The 26,919-nt window shown below is 42.0% G+C and overlaps 1 protein-coding gene across 3 annotated transcripts in view; it reads left to right on the forward strand.

Moving 5' to 3' along the window:
• Positions 1-26,919, forward strand: part of NAV2 (neuron navigator 2) — a 435,335-nt gene that overhangs the window by 189,045 nt on the left and 219,371 nt on the right. For 2 of the 3 annotated variants that reach the window (XM_072865145.1, XM_072865146.1), the window contains exon 1: positions 7,520-7,868. The exons of the other annotated variant lie outside the window; for it this stretch is intronic. In XM_072865145.1, coding sequence (XP_072721246.1) covers positions 7,611-7,868 — 258 coding nt within the window. In that variant the 5' untranslated portion in view covers positions 7,520-7,610. Of the gene's footprint in view, positions 1-7,519; positions 7,869-26,919 lie in introns of those variants that run through there. 3 annotated transcript variants of the gene reach the window in all.

Genomic DNA, 26,919 nt, shown 5'->3' on the forward strand with positions numbered 1-26,919 from the left:
GCTGCAGAACTGCACTGTGCATCATCAACCAAACTGGATGCGTGGGCTCAGGATGCAAGAGGATTTTTTAATATAAATTGACTGGTAATGTGTACTGATGGGAAGGGAGATAATGTGAGTATAGGATGGGATTGGAATAGTTATCTAAAGAAGATTGTGATAAAAACTTCTAATTTGGAAGTCAAATTCTGATGTTGGCTGTAGAGAAACTACATTGATTTAGAGCAGGTGAAAAATCTGACTTTCACCATTTAGTTTGAATAGCGTTGCTTTGCTCTTTACAAAGTAGCTGAAGTTGCTTAATGATAATTTGGCCAATTCGTGTTTGTTCAAAACTGCTGATGTGGGCGAGATTGATGGCAGCTGAGGCTGGGTTGGAATGCTTAAGCAGATCCAGTTGAAATAAAGACTTTGAAATATAGCCTTTTCTTCTGATCCGCTTCTCAGATGGCTTCTACCTTTAGGCTCCGACAGCTCTTTCAGATGATGGAGCAGGTGTCTTTGAAATGTGCCAGTAAGGGACAGCAAGGTTACAGAAGGTGACTACCTGATGATGTGAGATAGCTTCTAAGTAATGGATTTTTTTTCCCTGCTGCTTCTTGAGAAGGTAGGGAGAATAGCAGCACAGGGAAGAGAGCTTTTTTTTAGGTTCTCCTCTTCATATTTCATCTTAGCTTGATGGTTCTTAGAGTCAAGAGTAGTTTGTGGTATTTGTATTGTCATCACCTTCCTTCTGAGATATTCCCGTTAGTGTGATTCTAGTCCCAGATGTTTTCTTAGCTTTTCCAAATACATGACACCATAGGCGATGTCAAATCAGGCATAAAATAATATAGAAGCTAGTACTATTAACCTTGTGGAAACAAAGGACACATGAATAGATTAAGAATACCCAGATGCACATCTCTGTTGGGAAGGCGCAATTTGCAAGGATCGCTCTAAAATGATATTGAAATATTTATTCCAGGTGCTGTTAGTGGTATGAAAAGATGATGTGTCTTCTTACGATCACAGACGTTAAGAGATAAATGAGGTGAGCTATAGGTTGGCGTGACAAAGCTAGTCTTTTAGGATCGTAAAGATTATTCATGCGTATATGTATTACACAGTGGGCACTGCTGTGACTACAGTATAGACATACAATATGCATCTAAATCTTACAACACTGCAGAAAGCATTAATTGAAATAAGCTCTTGCATTCCTCATCCCTTTCACTCCTGCTCCTGATGAGTTTAAGTCTGAGGAATGAACTTTACAGGCAAAGTCAGAGAGATGGACCAAAGTCAGTCACAGAACCCCTCTCGGTATGTCTGTGTCCAGCCAGCTGAGCACCATTTTTATTAGATTCTGAGAAACTGATATGGCTACAGATCCAAAAGCGACGGAAACATAATGAAATCAAAGACGTGGATGTTGATCAAAACGCATTTGCTATGACAATAGAAACTTATGTAGCTTTTGAGTGAAGCACTCAAAACCTAACCAGAGTTAGATTTATGTAAAATGGCCACGTAGTCCAATGATAAATGCATCACGAAATAAAAAAAATACCAGTCTGGAATGAGGTGGGCAAATTATTTCAGTGCAGTCGTGATGCCAGCTCCTATTGTTCATGCTTACATTACAAAACCATGAAACGTTCTGGTACAGAAACAGGATTAAATACGAGCATTGTTCAGAAGATGCTCATTTAAAATGGTGCCGGTTTGTGTCACCATGCAAAAGGCTCTGCCTGTATCACTAGTGTGGCTGGTGAAACTTTCTCTGTGTCTTCTGAAAATGAGTGTGATGGGTGTTCTTGTCCAGGAGGAACTTAGCTTGTGTATTTGTTAAAACACGACACTGTTATAAAATGAGGTGGTATTAAACCCAGCATGAATTAGAAACATGTCGGGGGATTACAAAAGGGATTTTAGATCAGAATTAGTGTAATGCAGACAAGATTTCTGTGAAAAGAACTGGGAACAGAACCAAGGTTTCCTCCTTTTCTCTCTGCTCTATATAAAGAACTCACATGTACAGATTATAATTGCTGTGGTGAGAGGATGCCAAATTATATAACACTTCTACCCACATTCCTCTGTTCTAACCTCTACCATTCCTCTTGTGGGAATACAACCAAAAAATTAGGAGCTTGATCCCATTTACACCTTTATGGGTTCTTTCATGGAATGGTAACCTAAATCTGCAGACAGGATCAGGCTTTTACATATTTGATACTCTGATCAGGGACAAAAGATGGATGTGGATGTGCCAAGTGTCTGTAGTACCAAAAATAGGTCCATATTTATTCCTGTCCTAACTTCACTTAAGTTGATGGAGTTGTGCCAAGGCTGAATATGCCCACAGTCTATAGGACAGCTGGCTGCCTGGCAGTAGTGAAGTTTGATGAGAATGCTTTTGTAAGAACAATTAAGCCTTCCAATATTGACAGTACATGGTGACATTTTAAGAATATTCACCTAGGCTTAAAATTATTTTCTGGGAGATTTCAGATACATCAGTAATGCCTAAAAGACAAGGATAGTATTGATCAAGGTATTTTCAAGCCTTGATTTTAGTTCCATCAGCAGTTCTGAATCACCAGACCAGTTAACAAGGTGTTCTAATTGATATAATAATTCTACATAGTTTTTCCACTTACACTAATGTAACATTTGGCTTCATTGAGGATGGATATTAACCACAAGTTGAAAGGAAGGTCTGATTCTCTGATCCTTTGCTACGTTTCATAAAGCTTGCAATACCCGCATGCGATCCATATAGGCATTTTCTTTCCACTTGGGTTTAGAGACCCTGTTCAGTTGTTAATTGATAACGTATGAGCAACGAAGGCAGCTTCAATAGTTTTACTCTTCCAGAAACACTCATCTCATTCATAAAGATCATCTGTTCAAGAGCAGTCGACCCTGGTTTTTGTTCTGTTTACCGGCTTTGTTTTGGGCAATGTGCTGACTTGCCTACAAGCTCTTCAGCTACAGAGTATTCAAATAGTTTGCACTGATGTGTTAAGGTCTCCGGTTCACATGAGTCCGCTCACTAACATTTTGAGAATATTAAGCCAGTTCTTGACACCAGAGTCTTGGCACTTGAGATGACGCTACATGGTGCTAAGTAGCCACAGCTTGAATCCTGAGCAATGGCATCTCCTGAGCTTAAAAATCAGTCCTATAAGCCAAGTCACTAGGGTTTTGTGTGTGTGTTTGTTTTTCTAACAGGGAAGTAAAGTGCTTGTTTATAGCATTTTTCCCTCCATATTCCCCCAGTCGGGGAGTGGGTGGATGCTTGCTGGACTACAGGCAGATACGGGGGGGATGTTGTGATTATTCAGGCAAAGATACTCGTCAAACTTAAAGCTGCAAGGGAATGCTCCCCTAGTTAGTGGCTCATCTGACATTTGTGGCAGGAAGGAATGAAGCTCTTGCTTTTTGTTTAGATAACTTGCATGCTTTTTAATGTTACTTACTCATCTTATAGCTCAGATACAGAAATTTGGTTGATTCAAAACAGGAGGGGAAAACTGGTTGGGCTTTTCAAGGAAGATAAGGAAGATGGATTCCCAGATCCCATTGACTGTCCAGGAGAAGTAGTTTCTTTTAAAAATCCTAGCCTTAAAACCAGGTAAAATCAATTATATTTAAAAAAAAAAACCAACCAAAAAAACCAACAAACACCAAAAAGACCCCACCTCGTCACTTCCAAAGATAGACCAAAATTGATGTTGGCCAGCTTTGCAGATACAGCCTGTAATGTGACGTGTTAACAATTTATGGCCTCATGGTATGGCTGCACTGCCACTGGATACAGTATGTTACATTTCAGTGGCATTATGCTATAGTGTTTGGTTATATAAAGCAAAATATGCATAACATAGAAAAACCCAGGTATTAGATGACAAGGGATCATTAATGCAAACTTTTCTCTTAAATAGCTGGTTTTTACTGAACCCGTAAGAGAAGCAGTAATTCCAGGCCACTCTTCAAATGTGTTGTCAGGAATTCACATTAAGCTTTGGTAAAGAAGGGGTCTGTGTTATTGATTCGACAAAATAACTGGCAGGAGATTGAGAGTATTCAGAAGACATCATCTTCACTTCAGTAGGCAGGACTGCACACCAAGAAATAAAGTAGTTTCCGCTAGCTGTGGAATATTCAATCCACCATCATCAAAGGATCAGATTCAATAATTGTTAAAGGAGCAATGAAAGGAATCCTTTTCTTTTGCTCAAATTAACTTTGTGTCTGTTTTGGTATCCTGTAACCTAGCCAGTTTTCCAAGATGAAAACAGAACAACAAAACCTGGCAAGATCTGTGCATCTGGGATTGGTGGCCTGAACCTCATAAAAAGTGTAAGTGAAGAACAGACCATAAAGCTGTCAATTAGATATTCTAATAGCTTTTAAACATGACTATATTTTATTACGGACCTAAAATTAGCCTTGTTTTCAGACTTGGATCTTTTTCAAGTTTTTCATACTTCAGCCTAACCTTCTTTTAGCTAGCAAGGCTGAGTTTTCAGCACTGAACAATGGAAATGGTATCGCAGCATTTGACACATTTCTGCTCCCATAACTACCAGTCCTTTCATATGGTAAATCTGACTTTCTTCATGGAGTTGTTGGGCTTTGAAACGTTCTATATAGTTGTGTTTCAGCTGACACTGTGCATGGTGTTATGACAAGGGAGTAAATGTTAGAAGATCCATCTCAGCGAGATGGATGAACAGAGATGTGCAGTTTCCAATCTGAGACTAGTGGGAAAAGAGACTAGGGTGAAAGCAGTTACTCATAAAAACAACAACAAAAAAATTTACCCTCTTCGAGTTAATACAAAGCAGCCTGCAGAGCTGGTGTATGTGAAAGCAGACGTGCTGAAAAATCCCAGCAACAACCAAAACTCTAGTTAGCACGTGAGCTTCACGTGTACTGTGGGAACTTGAATTACGCAATCAGAGGGCAGCGCTAAGCGGGAGAGATGGCAGACTGCAGTGGGAGCGTGTCCAGGCTTTGCTTTTGGTTTTAAATAATCTAGTTAATGTGAGATATCTTAAAAAAAAAAGGCAAATAAAAAAACCCCAAACCAGCCACAACAACAAAAAAACCCGCATGGTACAGCTAATGTCTTCTGAAACTGTGTTCTGTTAATGGAGACAGGCCGTTTCTCATTGCGATGTTGAGGAAGAATAGTACTTTATAACGAGTAGAACACAAGTTCTGACGTTAATTTCCAGTTCTGTCACTTACTATGTAACCCTGGATAAGTCATTTAAGATGACATCCACAGAAGGATCCAGCATGCAGGTCTCATCTGATTTCCATTTCCTAAAACGCTATCCTAATCCTGCTGCCTAATCCTGGAGACACCTACGATCCAGAAATGCCTCATTTTTCTCTCTGAAAGAGTCTCAGGCATAAAACCTGGGTTTTGCACACGTAAAACTTCCCCCAAAGTCAGGGTATCAAATAGGCAGGACCCAGCTCCCCTTGAAATGAGTCGCAGAGCATGCTTTGGCCTTTCTTCTCCGAGCCCTCCTCGCAGCCGAGACGGGGCAGGGCGGTGGGGCTGTGCTTCCTCTGTCCTGCCAGGTAGCTCCGTGCGTTGGAGTCTCACCCAGCATGTATTTCAAATATTTCAAGGGTAGGTTCATTGCTTCTCTCTGCTTGCTGGGATCGCTCTTGTCCTTGCCACCCAGGCGGTGGTGTAGGGATTCAGTCGTCAGGCGGCGGGCGAGGTGAGAATAAGGAGCTGAAGGAAGTGCACCTACTTGGGAAATAATGCGATACCTGGGGCTGTGATGAGGATGTGATTTAAAAGGCACCTTTCTCTTCCATGTCTCCTGTTGGCTTTGTGAATGTTATTCTGAGGCGCCCTCCCCTCCCTGTATATAATGTAAGAAGCCTATGTGGGAACTCGGAACCTTTGGCTGTCTGAAGATCAGGTGTTGTGGCACTGTATATCCCGGTGCTAAGACCCCCTCGCGAGGCCTAAGGCATCTCTTGGTGCCTTGAGTTGCCATGCTGATGATCCTCCGCGGCCCAGGATGGTGCGCTCTGGTCAGAAAGAGGGGTACGTGCAGCTCTGCAATGTGCAATGCTTAGCAGGACTGAGGGATCTGGGGCTGTAACGGATCGTGGTATCTGCAGAGCAGCACGGGGGGGAACCTGTGACACTGAGAGAAAACCTCCGAAAAGCAAAGTGCCAAGTGTTGCTATAATAGGGCTGGATTACTCACTGTGCTTATTCAAATTCCTGTTGATGCTGGCAGCGGGAGTTTTCCCGAATAGCAACGAACAATGAGTCATCTCCAGGTGTTTTTATTTGAAAGCGCTTTTTTTTTTTTTTTTTTAAATTTCAAAAAGAAACCGGTACAAAACTCCCTCCGTGCAGCAGCCCCTACAGCATCTCTCCTCTGCCGGAGCCTCCGGGCGGGCGCAGCCCCCGCCGGCTCGCTTGGCCGCGGAGTTCCCTGCCCGCCGCCGGAGTTGAAGCCGCTCCTCCCCCTGCGGAGAGGCAGAGAGAGAGAAAGGGGTGGTTTCTTTTTCTTTTTTCTTTTCTTTTTTATTTTTTTTTTTTTTGCTGTTTTTTGTTCCTGCTTCGAGCAGGCAGGGCGGCCCCCGGATTGGCCCTGCCTGCACCGTGCCGCCGAGGCAGCCGCCGCCCCCCGCCCGGGCCGCTCCCCGGCCCCGGCCCCGCCCCGCCCCGCCGGGAGAGGCGCGGGGTGCGCTGGGCAGCGCGGGCGGGAGCCCGCTCCGCTGCGGGAGGGGACGATGAGGTGGCGGCTGCTTTCCCTTCCGTCTGACAGCTGAATGATTTTTTTCCTTTTTTCTTTTTTTTTTTTCCCTTTCTTCCTCCAGGTTTTCATGAGCAGCACTGGGGGAGCCGGGGAATTTTGTGGCCACTGGCGTATTTTTATTTAAAATTGCTGTCAGTGGACGTTTCTCCTTCTGCTCCAGCATCGTTGTCCTGTTCACAGCTATTAAGGCTTAAGAAGCTTGATTCTCTAAGGCTCGTATCCAAGGGCATCAGTCATTAACACACTGAGCTACATCTGCTTCTTGGCTAAGACTGAAGAAAGACATCTTAAGCTGGAAATCCTGCTTGCTCGCTCACTCTCTGGTGCATACGGAAGGGGAAGCATATGCAGCAGCAGGTTCCTTTTTTTTTTTTTATTCCAAAAGGCTGCCTCACTTTGGAGATGCGGTGACAAGATAATGGAGTGAAAGTCTCCCATTTCCAGGGAAGAAAATTACAGGAGTCAGCCAGAAAAAAGGAAGGAGCAAGTTAAATAACAGCAGAAATAGGAAGGAGGACAGTGGAGAAGAACTGAAAATAAAATTAGAGGAAACAGGTGGAAGGCTGGCATAAAGCTGGGAGGTATTTTAGGCTGAAAGTGGTTTGGTTTTGGTTTTTTTCTTTTTTTCTGTCTTTTTTTTTTTTTTGGGGGGGGGGGTTGGTTTTAAATTCTAAGCTGGTTTTGGAGATCCCTGCAGTAAACCAGGCTGCTTTAGTGTAGAGCAGCTTCCCCAACGTGTCCTTGTCTCTCTCCGTGCTTGCTGTCTCTGCTGGTGCTGCTGCTGACAGAAACGTGTTAGGAAAGCAGAAAGAGAAAATGCCAGCCATCCTGGTAGCCTCCAAAATGAAATCGGGACTACCTAAACCCGTACACAGCGCTGCTCCAATCCTGCATGTCCCAACAGCCAGGACCATCCCACAGCCCTGTTACCTGAAGTTTGGGAACAAGGTGGAGGTGACGAAGCCATTGTATTCCAGCCAGATTCCTCTCAAATCTCCTAATGGGCAAGAAAACACAGGAGATGGACTCCCACCAAGGAAGAGTAGCTCGGTAGAAAATGGATTTGACACACAGGTTAGAAGGCACTGAATGTTGGGGAGGTGTATGCGAGAATTTATTCCAATGTTGAATGCGTGCAGCAGGTTTTCTGAGGTAGACAGTGGTGTGAACAGCAGTGAGAGAAGGGGTGTATGTGTGCGTGTGTAATAACATCTGTCTGCGGTGGTGGGATGTTTTATATTCCGCGTAGTGGCATGTGTTACCAAGGGGTGGCTTTGTAATTTTGTCAGCATGGTGGAGGTGATGGTGGGGTGGTGAGGGATGGTGCTGTGTGTGCTGTTTGCCTGTGTTGCCTTCTCTATTGCCTTTGCTTGAACTTGTGGGATTTACAGAAGGGAGATGGTAGAGATGTTGTTCATGGGGTGCGTTCTTTGTGTTCTGTCTGTAGGTGCTAATTGTAATGGCTGGGTTGCGTGCCTGGGATGGGGAAAGATTGCTGGTTGTCATGAATGTGTTTTGTGTTTGGTCATGTACTGTACTGGAGCATTAGTTGTGTGAACATTTTGTATTTGTAGTTGTGCGGGGAGCGAATGGGAGGCAGTGCTGGATGTTAAATTACAATGTGCATGTCATTCTCAGTGCAGCTAAATTAAATAGATTATGTAGGAAACGAATACTCAAGAGGAATTGTCTGTTTTAATGCTATATGTGCATGACATCATAGATGCAGCACATTATCAATATGCATTTTTTAGATTTCCCTTTAATGTGTATCAGTTTTCTAACGTATTTTTATATATGCTGCTTCCTGTACAGGAAGGAGAAAGGTATGTTCTTCAGCTCGTTTGATTTTTGTCAGCATAGTAACGTTTTCAGCGTGGCTCGGATTGCCTTGTACTGCTGATGCCCCAGCGTGCTCAACAGCACTGTAAGCAGATAGTACGTGTTAGCGTACTACGGTGTGAGCAAAGCAGATGGTCTGCTGCAGCAAGCAGAATTGATTAACGTTATATAGAGATTGCTGTATTGCAGCGTGATGTATTTTGGCAACAGCCATATACATTACAAGCTGCTTCCACTGATATCTGAGCCCAGTACAAGGTGATACCATTATACTGGGATAGGGAAATGATGACAGGTACTTGTCTTTTTTTTTTCTTTTCCTTCCTCAAGGAATAATGGGTCATCCCTACCATCTAGCCTTTGAAATCTATGGCCTCGTAACCCTATGCTCTTAAGACAAGTGCGACTACTGATTGGGCGTGTTTGGCCCCGTGCCCTGAATTTTAGGATGTGCTGCACTTTCATTGCTGGTAGACAGGGTGACGTATCGGGCTGCTCAGGCCAGATGAATATGACTGTAGCAGTTCCTGAGGGACTGAGAGCAGGAAAAGGAGACAGACGAGTATTGGTGGCAGGGTGGTGGCAGCAGACAGACCGACCTGCGCATCGCATCTTGTTCTTGAGAAAGAAAGAAGTACTTTTTTTTTTTCCTTGTGCTAGAATTTGTCCTTGTGATTGTGAAATGTCAGCAAAATCTCATTACATGCTGCTCTTTCTCTCGCCTCGGTTTCTGCATAGAAATTTACATTCCTGCAAAAGTGATTGTTATTCATCAATACTTTCTCATCTTACAATAGATTCTAATCAGAGAGATCCTGCCAGTGGTAGCTGTTTGCAGCAGGAAGGGCAATACTATGGTGGTTTTAACCCTTATACAGAAGTGGAACAAAACCTGGTTTTTTATATCCTGATGATGAAAGGGTCTTCATGCTAACTTGTTACATTTAAACGGGAAGTGATTTTGGCCAAAGGAATTTCAGATAATTTTGAGCTTTGAATAACTTCAGCAGTGGGAGAAATGCTAAGCTTTGTCATTCTCAGTAACCTATTTGGGTAGCAGTCTTAGCAGATGACCAGCCCCTTTTAAGGTGTGAACCAGTGAGATTTGTTTTACTATCCATTATCTTGGATAAACACAGTCCTTTTTTGTTATTCTTATTGATCCAGCTTTGATCCCTCTGCCCACATAAGCATGCAGGTTTTTGCCATTCAAGGTAGTAATTTGGAACGTCAGTCTATATCTAAAGGGAGATTTTTCCAGATCGGTTGTATCAAGGACAATGTTCTTTTCTTTTTCTCCTGTCCCTCCCTCCCAAGGGAGGAGGAACGGGATGGATGGACACCTGCCAGACGGTATGTGCGCAGCTGAAGCATTTTTATCTTGGAAAAGCTTCAGCTACACTCAGGTATAGAAGCGCTTTCTGATAATAAGCCTAGTAAGGTTTAGTCTTAAACGCTGCACTAGGTAGGACTAAATATCTCAAGAATCATAGACATGTCCTATGAGGGTGCTCACTTGCTTCTCTGGATATTTTAAGCACCAATGTGGCCATCACCATTTTAGCGTGCAGGCACCTGGCATCCCCTGTGAGGGAGGAAAGTTATATTCTTGTCGTGGCATTTAGAGTTTAGATCCACAAGTAGGACTGATACCAAATGCTTTGGCACCTATCCATTGTAGATCTTGGTCCCCGCATGGAGTTTGCAGCCCACGGGGAAGGACATAATATCCCCCTGTGTGGGTGGAGAGAGAATTAAAAAGAGATTGTGACACTTGGATCCAAAATCAAAGAGAAGAAATAAAAATGACCAAAATCTATTTAACTTGTGCTGTGTTCCTTGTGCTGTAACTTGTGCTGAGGCTGAAGCTGGAATTAGCAGCCCCAGGCTCTCTCTTGGAGTTAGAGGCATAAGGTGTTTCCATCGAAACCCAAGGTGATATCAGGCGACTTTCAGCACAAGTGGCAGAGAAGCATTGCTTTTGTACAACTGCTTAGCGGTTAGAGCGTTCACTCAGAAGGCGGGATACCTGACTTCAGTCTCTATTTCAACATGAGGGAATTCAAACTCCTATCGTATCTCTGGAGGGTTTCATAATCAACAAGCCACAGGATGTTCTGGGGAGTATTTTGGGGAGTTGCTCTTAATCCTGTTGAAGTTGGTCTTCTCTGCACTACATAATACAGAATTCAGTTGGATGTACGGAATAAGGACAGAGAGCAACCTGACCTCATGTTTAGGGCATCTGCTTACAGGGAAAGAGATGATGGGAGGAATGAAACAGATAGATGGGACGCCTTTAACTATTTGTGCATATGAATTTTTCTCTCTCATCATGCTGTAGGTATACTTCCACTTTGAATTTCTATATGCCTTTTTCCCTGCACTTAGTTTACTGACTATTCTGGAGAAGAGGCTGTGTCTAGTGCACAGACCAGAAGTCACAATGTGAAGATACTAGACCATGTTCTAATGCTGTTGTAGTGTGTTTCAAGCCACTTGCACACCAGTACTAGGTTCATGAGCTTTTTTTGGTTCCAGGTGCTACCTATCTTGAGCCTGATTCTTCAGAGAATGTAGACACTGCAGGTGGTATTCATTAAAGTACTCATTTAAAAAAAAATGCTGAAAATCAAGGTGTCCCACTTGAGAAATGTGGTATCCGTGAAAACTTTTCAATATTTTTATTTCTTTTTTTTTGTTCTTCTTGATATGGTTTTACATGTGTGAGCTGGATTTTATAGTGACTGGAAGTTTTGTGCCTTAAGGCCATATAAGGGCAACGTGTTATTTAAAATGCTGTGCAATTTATAAAAAGCATTCTTCAGAGTATTTGAGAGGCACTTTCCAAAGAAAGGTCTGAGGGTTTTAGCATCAAGCCCTTTGTAAATGCTAGTCGGAAGTCTTCAGTCGATGAATCATGGCAGTATCATTCCTATTTTATTGTTACTGATATACACACTCCATTTTTCCATACTAAATTCCCCGTGTTGTGCACAACAGTATCCTACTGCTGCACTGGTGCTTATTTTGTCTAATTTGAAAACACCGCCAATAAATTGTACCCATATTTAGACAGCATTGTTTTGGAAATATTTAACTTTGTTACCAGAGAAACTTCCGTCAAATAGATAGCAAGATAGTTATCTCTCATATACAAAATGATACTTACTAGTTATTCTGAAAAAGTTGTATGTATTTGGCTACTAAATTTGCGTTAGTTGTTTAAGACAGAAGTCATTGCCAATTAGAAGTCCATAGGCACAGTAAAATTGTTCATATAGGGTGCAAGAAGAAAGATACTGTTCCAGGAATACAGTCTGTTGCCATGTTATAGTGAAAGCCACGGAAGGAGATAATGGATTTAATTACTATGTTTATTGCTGCTGTGTTGTATTCTCTGGCTTCTTGATTTTTATTCTCTGGAGAACCGAAAAAATAATTACTGTTTGTATCTTGAGTAACTGTAGCAGTCCTAAAAGCACTGGGACCTTCCTAAGTCGTTGGTCCCACCCTTCCACTAAAACACTTCAAGTTGACCGGCATCCATGTAACCTGGTATTAAGTATGTGTATTCAGCAATTACCTATAACTGTCCTTAATGTTTGGCAGGGAGGGGTGGGGATGGAAGTGTTATTTCTTTGCACCTGCCTTTGCAATATTCATTTGCTGAAAGTTAGGCAGTTATCCTCTCTTGATGGACGTGGAAGGCAGATGGTCACCGGGTGTTATCATGGTCTCCCTCGGTTTTCTCTTTCTCTACTCTAGGCAAACCTAATTCTTTTAACCTTTTCTCTCAGGATTTCTAGAACTCTTACAACTCTTTGTGCTGTCTACTGCAGTCTTTTCAGTTTGCCTAGACCTTGTTTTAAGAATTCAGTTCAAAACTGGATAGATATCATTGTCTGCAATAAAACCACCTTGTTCGGCTAGATTCTTCTTCACATTGCTTTCCCAATTTGTGAAGATCATGTTGAGTTGGGCGTTCTAGATCCGGGACGTTCTAGATCTCCCTGTCTTCTAGTCTTACACTAGATTTTCCTTCTAGTGATTTTGTTGTTCTTTCCTAGTTTGTGAAGATCATCTACATCTGGGGTGTTCTGTATCTGGGGTGTGCTCCAAAAACATTTGCAATACCCATCGAGATTAGAAACGTCCCTGGGTTTTTCTCAGTAGCCATTCTGTAGTCCAAGTCAATGACAATAGTATGGAATGGAATTGGTAGAGAAGCTCCATTACAGATCCCTGCAAAAAATCTATTTTATAGCCATTCCTAGATTGAGAGCACACTACTGAAAAAGTTTCAGGGAGTTTTTCAGTCAGTTGTGTGCTGCCTTGCAGTACTCTAGCTGCTCACAAATTGATTACTTAATAGGTTGCTCCAGTATTTTTCCACACTTCAAATTTAGGCTCGCATCAACTGTTTCATGAGCCACGTGTGACTTGCAATCTGCAGGCTTTTGGTTAGCCTTCTCTGCCTCACTTCGCCCGTTCCCTTGCCATTAGCAATCCAAATGAAGCCATATCGTTCAGATATTAGTAATTACTTTTCTATATTTTAATTAACTTTATCAGAAGCTGTTTATACCTCCGTATCACTGTCTTGCTAATGTGAAGCTTCATAGAGAGAAAGATTAATAAAGCATATTGCAGAGAAATTATGCCTTCCTTTCTCACATGTATTAGCCATTTTTATGCATGATACTGGGCTTCACAGTTTTACTACAGAGCCGTCTTGCAGAAGGGATAGGAATCAAGCAAATGGTTATCTGGACCCAATTTAAAGTCAGATGTACATTGACTGGTTTCAATGCCATTATGCGCGCTGCCTCAGTTCTGTAAAATTTGGTCTCACTACCACTGCTGAGATAATTATAAAAGAAATTATGAGAAATGTAGTCAGTAATACTGATAACTTCACCATAAAAGATATCTTTTTGCAATGTTGGAAGAAACCAAATGAGGTCACGTTTAGGATGTGTACAAAGGAGAAATTTTACTGAAGAGTTGAGAAGATCTAAGAAGAACTGTAGATTCAGGCTATCAAAATATAGAACCACAAAAATAATTTAAAAATAGTATTAATTTTAATGAGCTTGCTTATGTAATTATAGTTATGTACTTAAGTACATTCCTACCAAAAAAACCCTTGCTGTATCTTGCTTTCTGATGTTTGGGGTTGGTTGTTTTTTTTTTGACACACTGTAAGCAATCTGAGGCTATTAAGTAGCCAAATTCTATTTATGATTACAATGGTTTTGATAAATATATTTATAGATACATATGGGTAAATATTAAATTGTTAGGAGGTTGTTCCAAATGAAATGCTGCCAGATAGAAAACAATTCATAAATTATTTTATTGTGATTATTAACATGGAGTTTGCAGTGATCTGTCTTTTAATATAAAAAGCTACCCTGTTTTAATGCCCCGCATTTGAACAAAAGACGTAAGATTGCACTGTAAACTCAGCAGGCTCTCTCATTGTTGGGTTTTCATTTAGGATGTGCAAAGGATCACTTGGAATTCAAACTTCCATCAGTTTTTAATTGTACTGGATAATGAGTGAAAATGGTTTTGGCTCTCATTTCAGTTTAATTGTGACAGTTCTTGAGTAAAAGAGCATTTGTTCATCATGTAATGTTCCTTCCCAAGTTCAGTACCTTCACTGTCAAATTGCCCAAGGTGGGATTTCCAAAGATATTTATTGTTGAGCTAATAATGCTGCTGTTGAATTCGCTCAAGTTTTTACGTTCCATGGTTAGTGTTTTTGAAACACTCATTTAATATGACCTTTTTTCCTGCTTCCAATTTATTTTATTTTTTTATGCTATTTCTCTGATCTCTGCTAATAGGTAATATCTGAAGGGCTTCCAAAATTTAATATAGTTAACCTAAGAGCACTCCTTAGAGGTAGGGATATTGTTCTTATTTTACAAATGAATGGCTAAGGCACAAAGAGACTTACCCAAGGTCATAAAGTCTGCAGTGCTATAGAAAATTACTTGCTGGTCCCCTGACTATTAGATTATCTTTCTCCTTTGCTGCTACTTGTTAATCAGTTCAAAATGCTTATGCATATGGTGTCCATGTGTTCTCCCTCTGTCCTTGAAACTGTTAGCTTACTTTATAAAATCATATTTCTTCAGTGAACACTCTCACTTGCTTTGTCCCTGTTCTAGCAAGTAATTTTTATCACCTTCTGCTCTGACACATGATGTACAGCAGCACCCAAGCAGAACACTTTGGTTCAGCTGTCCTCTAACCAGAAATGGGTTCATTATTAATTTTTTTTCTTGCTTTCTCCCTGCCTGCCTTTGCCACCCTGGCTGCACTGGTGAATTTCTTTGACAGCTTTTAGAGTTTTGCTTCTTACTTTTCCTAGATTGTTTGTCCATTGTGTGTTCCACAGAACTTCTCTTTCTTGATGTATGTGTTGTATTTCAGTCCTGTTAGACACTCCCTCTCTGCTGGAGGCTTGTCTGAACTGCAGTTGACTTCAACAGAGAAGCATTAAGACTTTCTACCTATCCAACTGCTAGCTGATAGAATCATAGAACAATTTAGGTTGGAAAAGACCTTTAAGATCATCGAGTCCAACTGTTAACCAAACACTGCCAAGTCCACCACTAACCATGTCCCTAAGCACCACATCTACACGTCTTTTAAATACCCCCAGGGACGGTGACTCAACCACTTCAGGGACAGTGACTCAACCACTTTACTGGGCAGCCTGGTCCAATGCTGGACAACCCTTTCGGTGAAGAATTTTTTCCTAATAGCCAATTTAAACCTCCCCTGGTGCAACTTGAGGCCATGTCCTCTCGTCCTAGCACTTGTTACCTGGGAGAAGAGACCGACCCCCACCTCTCTACAACCTCCTTTCAGGTAGCTGTAGAGAGCGACAAGGTCTCCCCTCAGCCTCCTTTTCTCCAGACTAAACAACCCCAGCTCCCTCAGCCGCTCCTCATCAGCCTTGTGCTCCAGACCCTTCCCCAGCTTCGTTGCCCTTCTCTGGACACGCTCCAGCCCCTCAATGTCTCTCTTGTAGTGGGGGCCCAAAACTGAACACAGTATTCGAGGTGCGGCCTCACCAGTGCCGAGTACAGGGGCACGATCACTTCCCTACTCCTGCAGGCCACACTATTCCTGATACAAGCCGGGATGCCGTTGGCTTTCTTGGCCACCTGGGCACACTGCCGGCTCATGTTCATCTGGCTGTCAACCAGCACCCCCAGGTCCTTTTCCGCCAGGCAGCTTTCCAGCTGCTCTTCCCCAAGCCTGTAGTGTTACCTGGAGTTGTTGTGACCCAAGTGCAGGAGCCGACTCTTAGCCTTGTTGAACCTCATACAATTGGTGCCAACCCATGGATCCAGCCTGTCCAGGTCCCTCTGCAGAGCCTTCCTACCCTCGAGCAGATCAACACTCCTGCACAACTTGGTGTCATCTGCAAATTTACTGAGGGTGCATGCTGGCATGCTTTATGGAGCTCATCATAAAGTAACATTCTCTAGACTTCTGCAAAATACTCTCATAAAAAATCAGGCAGTATGAAATATCAAACCTGTCCTAAAGGAATCTACTGGAGATGCAGAGAGGTACAAGCATATTAGTAGAGGAGAACAACAGATACTGCTTTTTGAAACTCCTGGCATTAAACCTGAGCTTTACCTCTCAAACAGAAAAAAAGAAAAAAAAAATCAAATTATAAAGAAGGGGTCTGGTAAACAAAACATGAACCTTTCCCAAGTTTCAAGTACCTGAGAAGTACCAAGAGGAAAGAAAATTATGAGACCAACACCACCTGTGCTCTTTTTTCTGTCCAGAGGGTATCAGAAAAGAAAGCCTTTATTTTATTGAGATAGGAAGGGTGGATTCAGTTCTTGGTTTTGGAAATTCAGGGCTGGTTTTGGCTATTTTTGATTTCCTTTGAAGAGTCCTTTGAGAAACATTGTCTACTCTGTAATTTCAGTTTCCAGATTATCTCATCACTAGATTTAAATCTCTGTTTAATTTGTAGAGTATTTTAGTGCTTTTAGCCTACAAATCCCTTTTTCCTACCAAGGTGGAAGAAATTAAGGAGTGATTTAAATCAGTAATTATTTTGTTTGAACTTCCCAAACTTGCAACACAGAATAAATATTATTAGTGCTGTTTAAGAAGATACAGTTTTGAATAAAGTGATAGCTGGGCCTTTAATGGAAGGATGTGTTTTCTGTTCTTCCATTTTTTCTCCTTTGCTTTCTGATTATTTAAGCTTTGGGGCTAAACTGTCTACTTTTATTCTGGTATAAATCAAGAGATGCTCTTAAAATTTAACCCATTCATTTATTTTCTCTTGCAGCAAACTGTAGAATCTCAACCAAACTCAGATTCATTCTCCTGAGAAGTTTACCTGGCTAAAAATACCCTACTTGAATATTATTTTTAGAAACATCTATATCTGAAGTATATAAATGGTCAGATTTTATGTGTATTATTAGACATGAACTGTTGGTACATTTTGTAACAGGAAGCTGCTGGTTTTCCATTCACCAAGAACTGGAATTCAGTCAAAAACTTGGCACTTACTTGTATGCCTCTAATTTTATCTGTAAATTGTTCTTTCTGAAATAGTTTGTGGAAACATTCTCAGTTTCTTCAGTTTTGCAAAGCATAGGCATGGAAATAACTGCTAAAACTTAAAACAAATAAACTCTTTATTAACACAAATAATTCAGAAAACAGGTCACTTCTTATTTTACAACAGGCTGAGATCTGAAATTTTACTCTGAGTCCACCGTTTTTTTTTTTCCTCTTGAAAGTATTTTTAGGTGTGTTATCCTTGGATTATTTTTCACTTTACTTTGGGGTTATTTTAGAATTGGAAGCAATGTGTGGGAAAACAATACATGAAAGGAAAAAATATCTAACTTTTGGATTTCAAAATACACTTTTACCAGGACTTTTGCCCCTATGCCTGTTCAGTTTTGGACTGTAATGTCATCATATTTTGACAATGTCTTGTTTACTCTCCGTGGCCTCTTCTTAAGTTTTACCCTGTGTCCATCCCTTGTCTTGAATGTTTCCTTAAGTCCTCTCCCTATTCTCAGCTTGTGCGGGTTTTTTCTCTACAGCTGCGGCTAGAAGTTGCCATATCCTCTCTCCCATAGTTGGAAAGAGTCCCTATATTTCCCTGGTTTACCTTTCCTGTCACTAATATTGGTCCATTTCTTCTGTCTTGTCCTTTACGTAATGACCACCGTGGTATAATCCAAAAGTGTGTAGTGGTGAGTTCATGTTTACGGTGTAGACTTCAGAATTGCCTGTAGGTAGCAGACAGTAGCAAGGCTGTATCGGAGGAACCAGCACCTGTAAAGAGAGTCCATGGGCTACTTTCTGATAGTAGTTCTTGAGGTTTTATTTTATACAAGCAAGAAGGAAAACTTATGGGCTGTAGAGACCAAGGAACTAGGGATTGGCGGTATTGATTTGGTAGAGGTAGTGCTATGCTTGACAAGAAAACATGGTCAGGTCTCTGAAACGTGAATTCTTGGGCCATAAGTTGATGGATTCATAGGCTTTTTCTTTGAAAGTGGAAGTTGGTCTATTCATAAAAGTACTAAATAGTACTAGTCCTTCCTTCAAGCTCTGGGAGCTCACAGGAGTGGAGGCCAAGGTACTTGACTTGCTGTTCCCTCCATGCCTTGGGTGGGGGAAGGATGGGTTCTTAGACATGATGGTCCCAGAGGCATAGGGGACTGGGCCGTAAAGCCTTCTTGGAGAAACCCAGGCATGTTTGTCTCACCTGCCTGACAATAAAGTTATCTAATATACACATCCAGGTTTTCTCATGTTATATAAACAAAAACCAAACAAAAAACCCAAAACAACCCTTGACAGGTTGACTGACTTACATGGCTGCAGAAGTAGCTGTTCTCAGTGCTGGGATCTTGTTGATTTGGTTATGCTTTCTCCAAACAGAAGCACTCAACTGACTTCCTTGGTCATTTCCATGTTCCTCCTCCTCTCCCTAATAACGCTGTAGAAGCTGACAAGGCCTTTTTGCTAATAGGCAACTACGTTTTTCAGAGTTGTAGAGGAAGAAAATCTTCTAGGATGGCTGCCTCAGGACACCCGTACTTTGTTTTTGAGAGAAGTGGAAGAGGTGTATGATAGGCTGGAATTATAATTCCTTTTGCATCCAGCACTTTCCAATGTATTTTAAGTCTGTGACAGAGACTGTTCTTCACACGAAAAGGATTTTGAGTGTGGTGGTCTTACTGCCACAACATGCAAGGATCTGTAATATTTCCTAGCGTCTCAGCCTCCTTGTAATCCATGGGATGGATCTGCCATTTGGACAACTGAGAGACATTCTCAGTTGTAAAGATTGTTGTAGTAATACCTTTTTGTTTCACGTAATGAGGTGAATCTTCCTTGTTAGGATCACCTATCTTCTACTGAAAGTGCTGACCACACAGTATTTTTATATTGTATTTTTCTACCATCTATTAATTCTATGTACTTGCCCATTGGTAGAACAAAATGAATACCCTGGCAGGATTTCATGTTGTTGATCTAGCTTGTGTGCCGACATTTTATGGTGAACATGGATACTGGGACTTTGTTACACTTGTATATCTTGAAAGAAATATTTAGAAGCGGATTCCTTTTTCTTTAGCCATGTCCACTTGAACCATGTCCACTGTTAGAAACTACAGGTAACTTTAGTACCGATAAGCTAAATACCGGTTTTATACAAGTATTTTAAAAAGACTGTAACAGCAGTCTTTCCAAGTCATATCTATTTTGGCTGTTTTTCAGATTATGACATTAATTACCAGGCAGTCATTTCTAATCAACTTGTACAAGGGGTCTAGCAAATTTTCTACCTCTGGCAGACAGACAACTAGCAGGCATAGTATTGTAAGATCAAGCAGATATAAAGATTCATGTCATGTCTTTTGGAGTCAGAAATCCTCCTTAGCCAATGTAGCGTGATGCAAAGTTAGATTTTATTAGAGAAATGTAATGGGAGAACAGTATCTGTACACGTGTGTTGGAGGTTAAAGGCCCGGAACAGATGTAGAGGACACATTTGCATCCACAAAGATCAGTGTGCAACTTTGAATGTAGCTGGTGGAAACAATAATTAATGGATTGGTCTGGTAAGACAAATTTGATTCAGTTATAAATTATTCTTCATTTCAAAGAGTCTTTATGGATATTTCAGTCTTCAAAACTAATTTTAAAAATGTCACGTGTGTTTCAAGATCAAATGTGTATTGGCCATTTGAAGCAATAGCTTAGAAACGGGTTTCTCTATTCTTGCTCGATAACCATGGGTCGGTCTGCTTCTCAGGACGGCCATAGGTATTCCAGACTTGTCTGTGGCTTAACTGGGACGGATTATTTTGGGAAGGAATATTTTCAGCATTGCTACGTCTTACTCCTCCGAGATGGGCTCTGGAGCACCCAGGGGTCTGATCCTCCAGGGTGATGTGCCAGACGAGCGCTGCCAAGGAGAGCTGGCAAAAAGGTGCCTGTCCTCTAGCGTGGAGCTGGGAAGGGGAGGCAGCCGCGTCCTATTTATCCCTACACAACCTCGCCAGGGGAATTCTAATGAATTTGCTTTCATTTACAAAACAAAACCACTTTCTGCTTTTCAAGAGGGAAGGGCAGCGGTTGCCTAGGATCCTGTTTCCAAGCAGTGGGATACAAACTTCCCTTGCTGCAGCAATGGAGATTTTCCTTTCGGTTGCCTGTAAGAGTTAGCCTTTCAGCCTTTTACCTGGTAAAAGGGTTTGGACCACGTCGAGTGATTTGTTTTATAGGATTTAATACTTAGACTCCAAACTGCTGAAAGGAAATCTAGTTGTCATAAGGAGCAGAAATATTTGGAACAGGATCTGTTTGTGAATAAGAGGATCTGTTTGTGAATGGAAATGTCATGCACTTAAAATTGAATGATGGAAGCATCTTCTGCAAGTGAGACTTACCCAGGATTTCCTCCTTTCCCTGTGGTCGCTTCTCACTGTGGTGCCAGGCAATGGGAAACACTGTGAATATTGGGACAAATCTGGAGGCGCAGTGCCTTTCTGTGAGGTGTTTGCCTTTGGGATCTGCTGGCCGAGCTGTGGTAGGTGCCTGCAGCAGAGGGAAGCACAGAGAGACCCCAGGCTCTGTGGGGACCCCAGGCCACGAAGGGACCCCCAGCCAGCCCCGTGTGCCGCTGCCTTTGGATGGAGGAGCAGGTACCGAAGGGCAAGGTGAGGGGAGCCAGGCCTGCCTGCTGTGTCCCGTCCTTGCCACCAGCTCCCCAAGCCTCGGATGTTGGAGGTCAGTGAGGGTGCTGTGGTGGGCTTTCAGCTGCCTCTGCCACAGGTTGCTTTTGGGATCCTGGAGAAGATGCTCCTCCTGTGGGTGTATCTTGGCTTAAAGGCCTTATGGTGGTGAGACTTGGAAGACCAGCCCTGTTGGAGGTGAAGTGAGTTGTGGTGCATGCGCAGTATTGGGCACTGGGATGTAATGCCCGTGGGCCATACCCACCGGTGGTTTGGTTTGGTTTATCAGGTTGGATAGCAAGGCAGCTGTACCTTATTTTTAACACAAGAATCAATTCCAGCTTCCCCTTGTTGAGCAGGTTACTTGCTGCAGTAGGCACTTGAAAAAGGAGAAAAAAAGAAAGAAGGGAAAAGGCAAAAAAAGGCATATGAAAGAACCTGAAATCAAAAAAACAGTCTACAAAGCTCCTAGACTACTTAATAGCAGATCTTTCACTCTCCTATGCAGTTTCAGATTTGTGCTGAAACTTAATCTCTTGGCCACAACAGCGTGAACTAGATAAGATTTAGTCCTCTTCATTGCCTCCTGAGCTTTCTGAGATGCAGCAGAAAAGGGGTTTGCATTGAACAAACACAAATTTTTATCTATTATCTTCATAGCCTGAGAAATGTCTGTTCGTTTGAGACATTTTGGTGGGGACTGATGCCACCCTCAGCTCCCCAAGGGCTGCTGTGTCAGCATTTCTGAGCCGATGGCCCGTCAGATCCACTCAGCGTTTATTATGCAGCATTAAGCAAAGAGAGATTTGAAAGTTCAGTGTTCCACTGGCAAATAATTTAATTTTAGATAATTTTGCAGTGGTTCTTAGCAGCTTATATAAATGGATTTTCAACAAATAAAAGCCTTGGGCTTTCCATGCACATGTGCATGTTTCGGTCATGTGAACAATACCTGTGGTGGAAGGAGTCTCTTGTAAACCATCTTGTGAATAGCTGCAGCATCGCTCAGTGCCAGTGCCAGTGCCATTACCCTCCCTCCCTCCTTTCTTCTCTGACAGCAGCTGAAATGGGAGGGCTTGGTTTGGCCAGTACTTTGCATCATTTATAGCAATGCTGTTAAATGCTGGGCTGAAAAGGATGGTAGCTCGGCTAATTTGCATGATTTAAAATGCCAGCTCGGTTTAATGTAGAGCAGCTGGTATATACTTAACTCCTTCAGGAGAAAACTTAATACCAGCAGATCGCATTATCCCGGGCTACACTACATTTATTTATTTACTTATTCTGTCTCTTCGCTTCTTCCCAGAACATTTGTAGAGATCATTTATGCGTCGCTGGGGAAGGGCTTTGCTCTCTGTTGATATTTCTGTATCTCGCAGAGTTCACAATGGAAATAATTGGTCCTGCTGCGTGGCAAATACTTGTTGCGACTTCCTGAGCATCCACTTACACTGACCTTAGCAGATAGGACTCTAAATTAAGATGTGACATGATGAAGGATGGTGAGATTAGTTGGAAGAGGGACAGGTGTAGAGGACTGGATTACGTGGATTACTGCATACTCAATTTCTTAGGGTTAAATTTCAAGGTTGAAAATGGCTAATTCCACAATTATGGAATTAGGCCGTGCCGTGCCATTCCTCTGGGTGCTGTGCCAGCAGCCAGAGTCACCTTGCGAGGGAAGGAAGAGTGGGAGGATCAAATAATTCCTTCGCTCCCCTGAAATAATTAGCACAGCCTCAGTGAGAGGATGGAGGGACCATAATCTTTTAATACCAACCCTTCTCAAAATTGACCTTGTCACAGGCAGATTCAGCTGCTCGCAGAGGAACAGATGTGTGATAGAGTCACTCTTACTGTGTCAGAAATGCTGGCACAGGATTTCATCCTCTGCCAAAATTCTCTTGCCTTTCCATAGGCGACGGGCCTCTCGTGCTAAAGAGCTCCGAATGTGCCTTTGGACAAATTGCAAGATATTGTGCGATGAAGATGGACTTTACAAAGTCAGGGCTTTCTTAAGGCAGTTACGATGGAGCTTTCTCTTCCTCTGGAAATTTTTTATCCTCTTGAGTCACAACTTGAGCTGAGGTTTCTCATGGAACAGCAGTTTCAAATAGTCAGTTCTGAAGACCCTTATTAGTTTCAAGCACAAGTCATTAAGCTAGGGAGAAAACATATCTGCTAGGTTCTTTTGACATGCGTAAATCCTTCAATATTGCATCTGAAGTTTAAGCATTTCTATTACCCTTTTTAAACCTTTGTGTTAGAAGATACCATGTAGTTATTCAATTGACATCAGTGCTGTATTTGGTGTATAGGACATGAAAGTCATGTCGGTACAAAAGGAAGGACAAGTCTTCCCTAATGAAAACTGATTATTGTCATCTTTGTTGTGAAGGGAAACCACTAAGAAGATGACGTCCTGTAATCATCTTCCATGAATGCAGACAAGATAAATTGCCCTCAGCGATTAAATACTTCATTATTTCATCTTGTGTTGTCCATGTGTAAGATCATTAGCATGCCGGCATGCTGTGGAAGATTATAGCCCTGTATTATATAGTCAAATTATTTATGTTGTAGCATATGTATACCATAACACAGTTGAACATCTGAATGTTTTTGGTGTATAATATGCAAGTAATTTCAGCCATTTGAGGAAAAGGCTTGCTAATGGTTACTCTTAAAGGCAGTGAATTTAGTTAAGCAACATGTATCCATCCTTTAAATAGATAGAAGCCATGTTGTGAGACAGTTTAGAAAGAGCCGTTATAGCTGAGGTAGAATAGTGTGGGTTAGTAATTGGTTGTCAGGCACCAGGTCAAAACTTCAAACAAATAATGCTATTTGTGTTATCAAGTCTGACTCTAGGCTTCTGGAATGGGAGCAAATTAGCCAACTTTTCATTTACGCTGCGTGTGAGAGCTGACTGCGAGTTAGTAAATCCTCATCAAGCGTGTCACTTGGGTGTTTTAAGTATTGTTTGTTTTCTTTTTATAACTAAGGGATAAGTTTGTTTCTTTTAATGCTTTTCCATTGATTAATACAAACTTTTCAGGGATCCAGGCTTGACCTCTAATGCTATTTCATTCCTTACTATTTTCCACCACAGATATTTTTATCTCACTGTTTTTAGGACTTTTCCGACTGGTCAAAAGGTTGGGAAAGCCAGTCCCACCAGACTGGACATGCTGTGAAAAAGCTTGAAAGAATGATAAGACTAGTTTTTATGGCACCTTCATTTTGAGCTGTGCCTTCCTGCCAGGAAGGGTTTCGGTCCCTAAAGGGCAGGGAGGATGGAGCGGTGAGCGTGCGAGCCCTGAAGACCCACAGGCCGTCAGCGTAGCTTCAGACGAGTCACTTCCCTTCTCTCACAGGTGTTCTGCGGAGATAAATCCATTGTAAGTCCAAGCAGCTCAGGTAAAGTGATACCTGGAGCCATGAGATTACCTTAAATAGCTAACTGTGTGACTCTGAAGCCTTTATGCTTCGGTGTGATCTGCTTTTCCCTTATCATTGCTTTTTTTTCCTTCAGGTAACACTTGAATCAAAGCACGAGACACTTGATTTAAAATCCTTTCCACTAATGATTTATGGATTTTAATAAAACTTGTGAAGATACAAGGCACACCATTACCTCTTTGTTAGGAGAAGGTTCTCAACTCTAAACAGATATCATTACTTTTGGCTGTGTTTTCTGAAAACAACAATTTATCCTTTAATGCTGAAAATAATTGAAAGAGAAGATAAGAATCGAAGAGCTGCATACACTATTTCAAATTCTAATGAGGAGTTTGTGGGCTGTGGGTTACCATCTGCACTCCACTTCGATGCCATCTGCCCACAAGGAGAAAATCACCAGCGGAGAAAATAGTAGGATGTCCTGCAATTACGAAGCCACATAACCACCAGTTACACATGAAGACCTTGTGAGATTTGTAATGAAACCCAAGCCTTTGATAGTACTGCTCTGAAAAGGAAAAGAGGAGTGTAAAAAAGGCCATTGAGATTTTGGAGGACTGAAAAAGGGGATTTTAAGCCCCATGAATTGCATGATTGACCGCGTTAGTAGAAGCAAGGAATCTGCAGAGTGTTAATTCGTAGCATGTAACACAGTCAACTGAGAACTATCTGTGAAGGCTGAAATTATGCTAATTTATGCAGTTCACATTGCTACTGCAGTTTAAAAATAGCTTCTTTTCTAGAGAACTAGAGCTACCGTATTGCTGTGTGCAGCAGGTTGACTTTGTGTTTAGCTTTGCAAATTTTACCAGTTTGAACACAAGAGCAAAACCCTACCTATGTGGTCTTTTTATGTGGAGGTCCGGCCGGTTATACCGCATTGCATCGCTTCCATTCAAGAGACTGAAAGGAAAACGTTCGTCCTCTGGCTTAGAAATGGCACAGAGGTGTTAGTGAATGCTGTGAATAGCTGGAGTGTTAGGCCTGAGGCTGAATGCCCAGAAGAATGGTTCAGATTAAAGTGTGGTTTAGGTTTCTTGGTATCTGGTTTTGTGTTGCTTGACACCTGTCGCTCAGATGTGCGGTGCATTGGAGTACCTTCCGGAGGTATTTGACTCGCCTTCTGCCACTCTACACATCATCGTTTTCGGTGCTTATGGGATGTAAGGAACAAAAAGAGTGGGGGAAAAAACCTCCATGTATTACTTGCAGTTAAAACCAATTTTCAAGTTGTCATACTGGAACTGAATTTCCAATGAGTGTGGGTGAAAGTGTGAAATAACAAGCATATCGCAGCTGGAGTCAGTGGGTAATTTCATATTCTGATTTCTTATTTTAAATTCTGAAGGAGCTAGAATATATTTTGCAGTTAAAGTCATAATTTAGCTTTATGAATAAAATTGCAGACTATACTGGAAATGGTTTTAAAGACCAAAGCAACTGGGGACAAAAAGTCCTGGTGCACAACTTGCACTTGAAGAGCTGTTCCTCTGACAAGAAGGTGGCAATGGGTTTTGCCTACCAGAAGATAATCTTTCCAGTGGCTTTACGTCTGCATAGATAAATCCTTTGCGTCCTAAGGATGAATGCGCTCAGTTTTAGAAGTCTACAGTGATGGGTGGAAGCCAAGAAAATACAATTCCTTTTCCTCCTTTTCTTCCACCACCTTCTGCTGTCTTCAGTAACCCTTCCTTTCCCAGTCTTGGGATAAGACTTTTGATAGAGTGTTAATGCTTCAAGCCCTCCCCCAGTTAGTGAACGTGCCGTAACGTTTTGCAGCTGGCTGCTTCTCTGTCCCTCCCAGGCAGCTAACTCAGCTGCCTGATGAAGCTGGGCAGGACTGGCTGCTGGTGCTAATCAGCCTTAAGAAGCTGCATGTATGAGCTGGGTGCCTCCCTTCTGCTTCCCAGGGCATCTCCGCAGCAGGGAAAGTCAGGGTAGAGCATGGGCTTGTGCTGGAAGAAGCGGGAGGCTTCAGGTAGGTGTTCCTTCCAGAGGGGGACCAAGGTCTGAGTTCTCTTCTAGAGTCTTCTAGAGCATTGTGCTGTATAGAACTGGCAGGGTTTTATGGTTCATCGTGTGCATCTAAATTGGTTAATATCTTGTAGGTGAAACAACACATGGGAGAGAGGTTGTCTATGTCAGATAGCCAGTTTGAAATGATCAGTTGTTCATGTTTTGTTAAGACCCTTTCTCTAATTCAGCTCAGGAATGACTGCTAATCTCTAATGGAGACCCATAGCTGGTGTGGAAAGATACGGGTGTTAATCCAGCTCATTTAACAGAAGAATCTTAGTAGAGAACAGTAGTAACAAAGCACATTATTCAGGGTCTGCTTTAGGATTGTATAAAATGTCTTTTGACTCGGTCAGCGAGTTGACCCACGCAGGCCAGAAGCGTGGCTGCTAGGGAGAGAGTGCACTGCTGATCTTTGTGGTGCTGGAGTTGAGAGCTACTGGCGGTCTGAACTTGTCCAGCACTCAGAATCAGCCCGAAAGTAAGCCTGAAAAGCAGGCATAGATCAAAGACCATGCTTTTTGCCTACCTTATTGTAA

The sequence above is a fragment of the Ciconia boyciana genome, chromosome 6 (genome assembly GCF_034638445.1).
Source record: "Ciconia boyciana chromosome 6, ASM3463844v1, whole genome shotgun sequence".
Lineage (NCBI taxonomy): Eukaryota > Metazoa > Chordata > Aves > Ciconiiformes > Ciconiidae > Ciconia > Ciconia boyciana.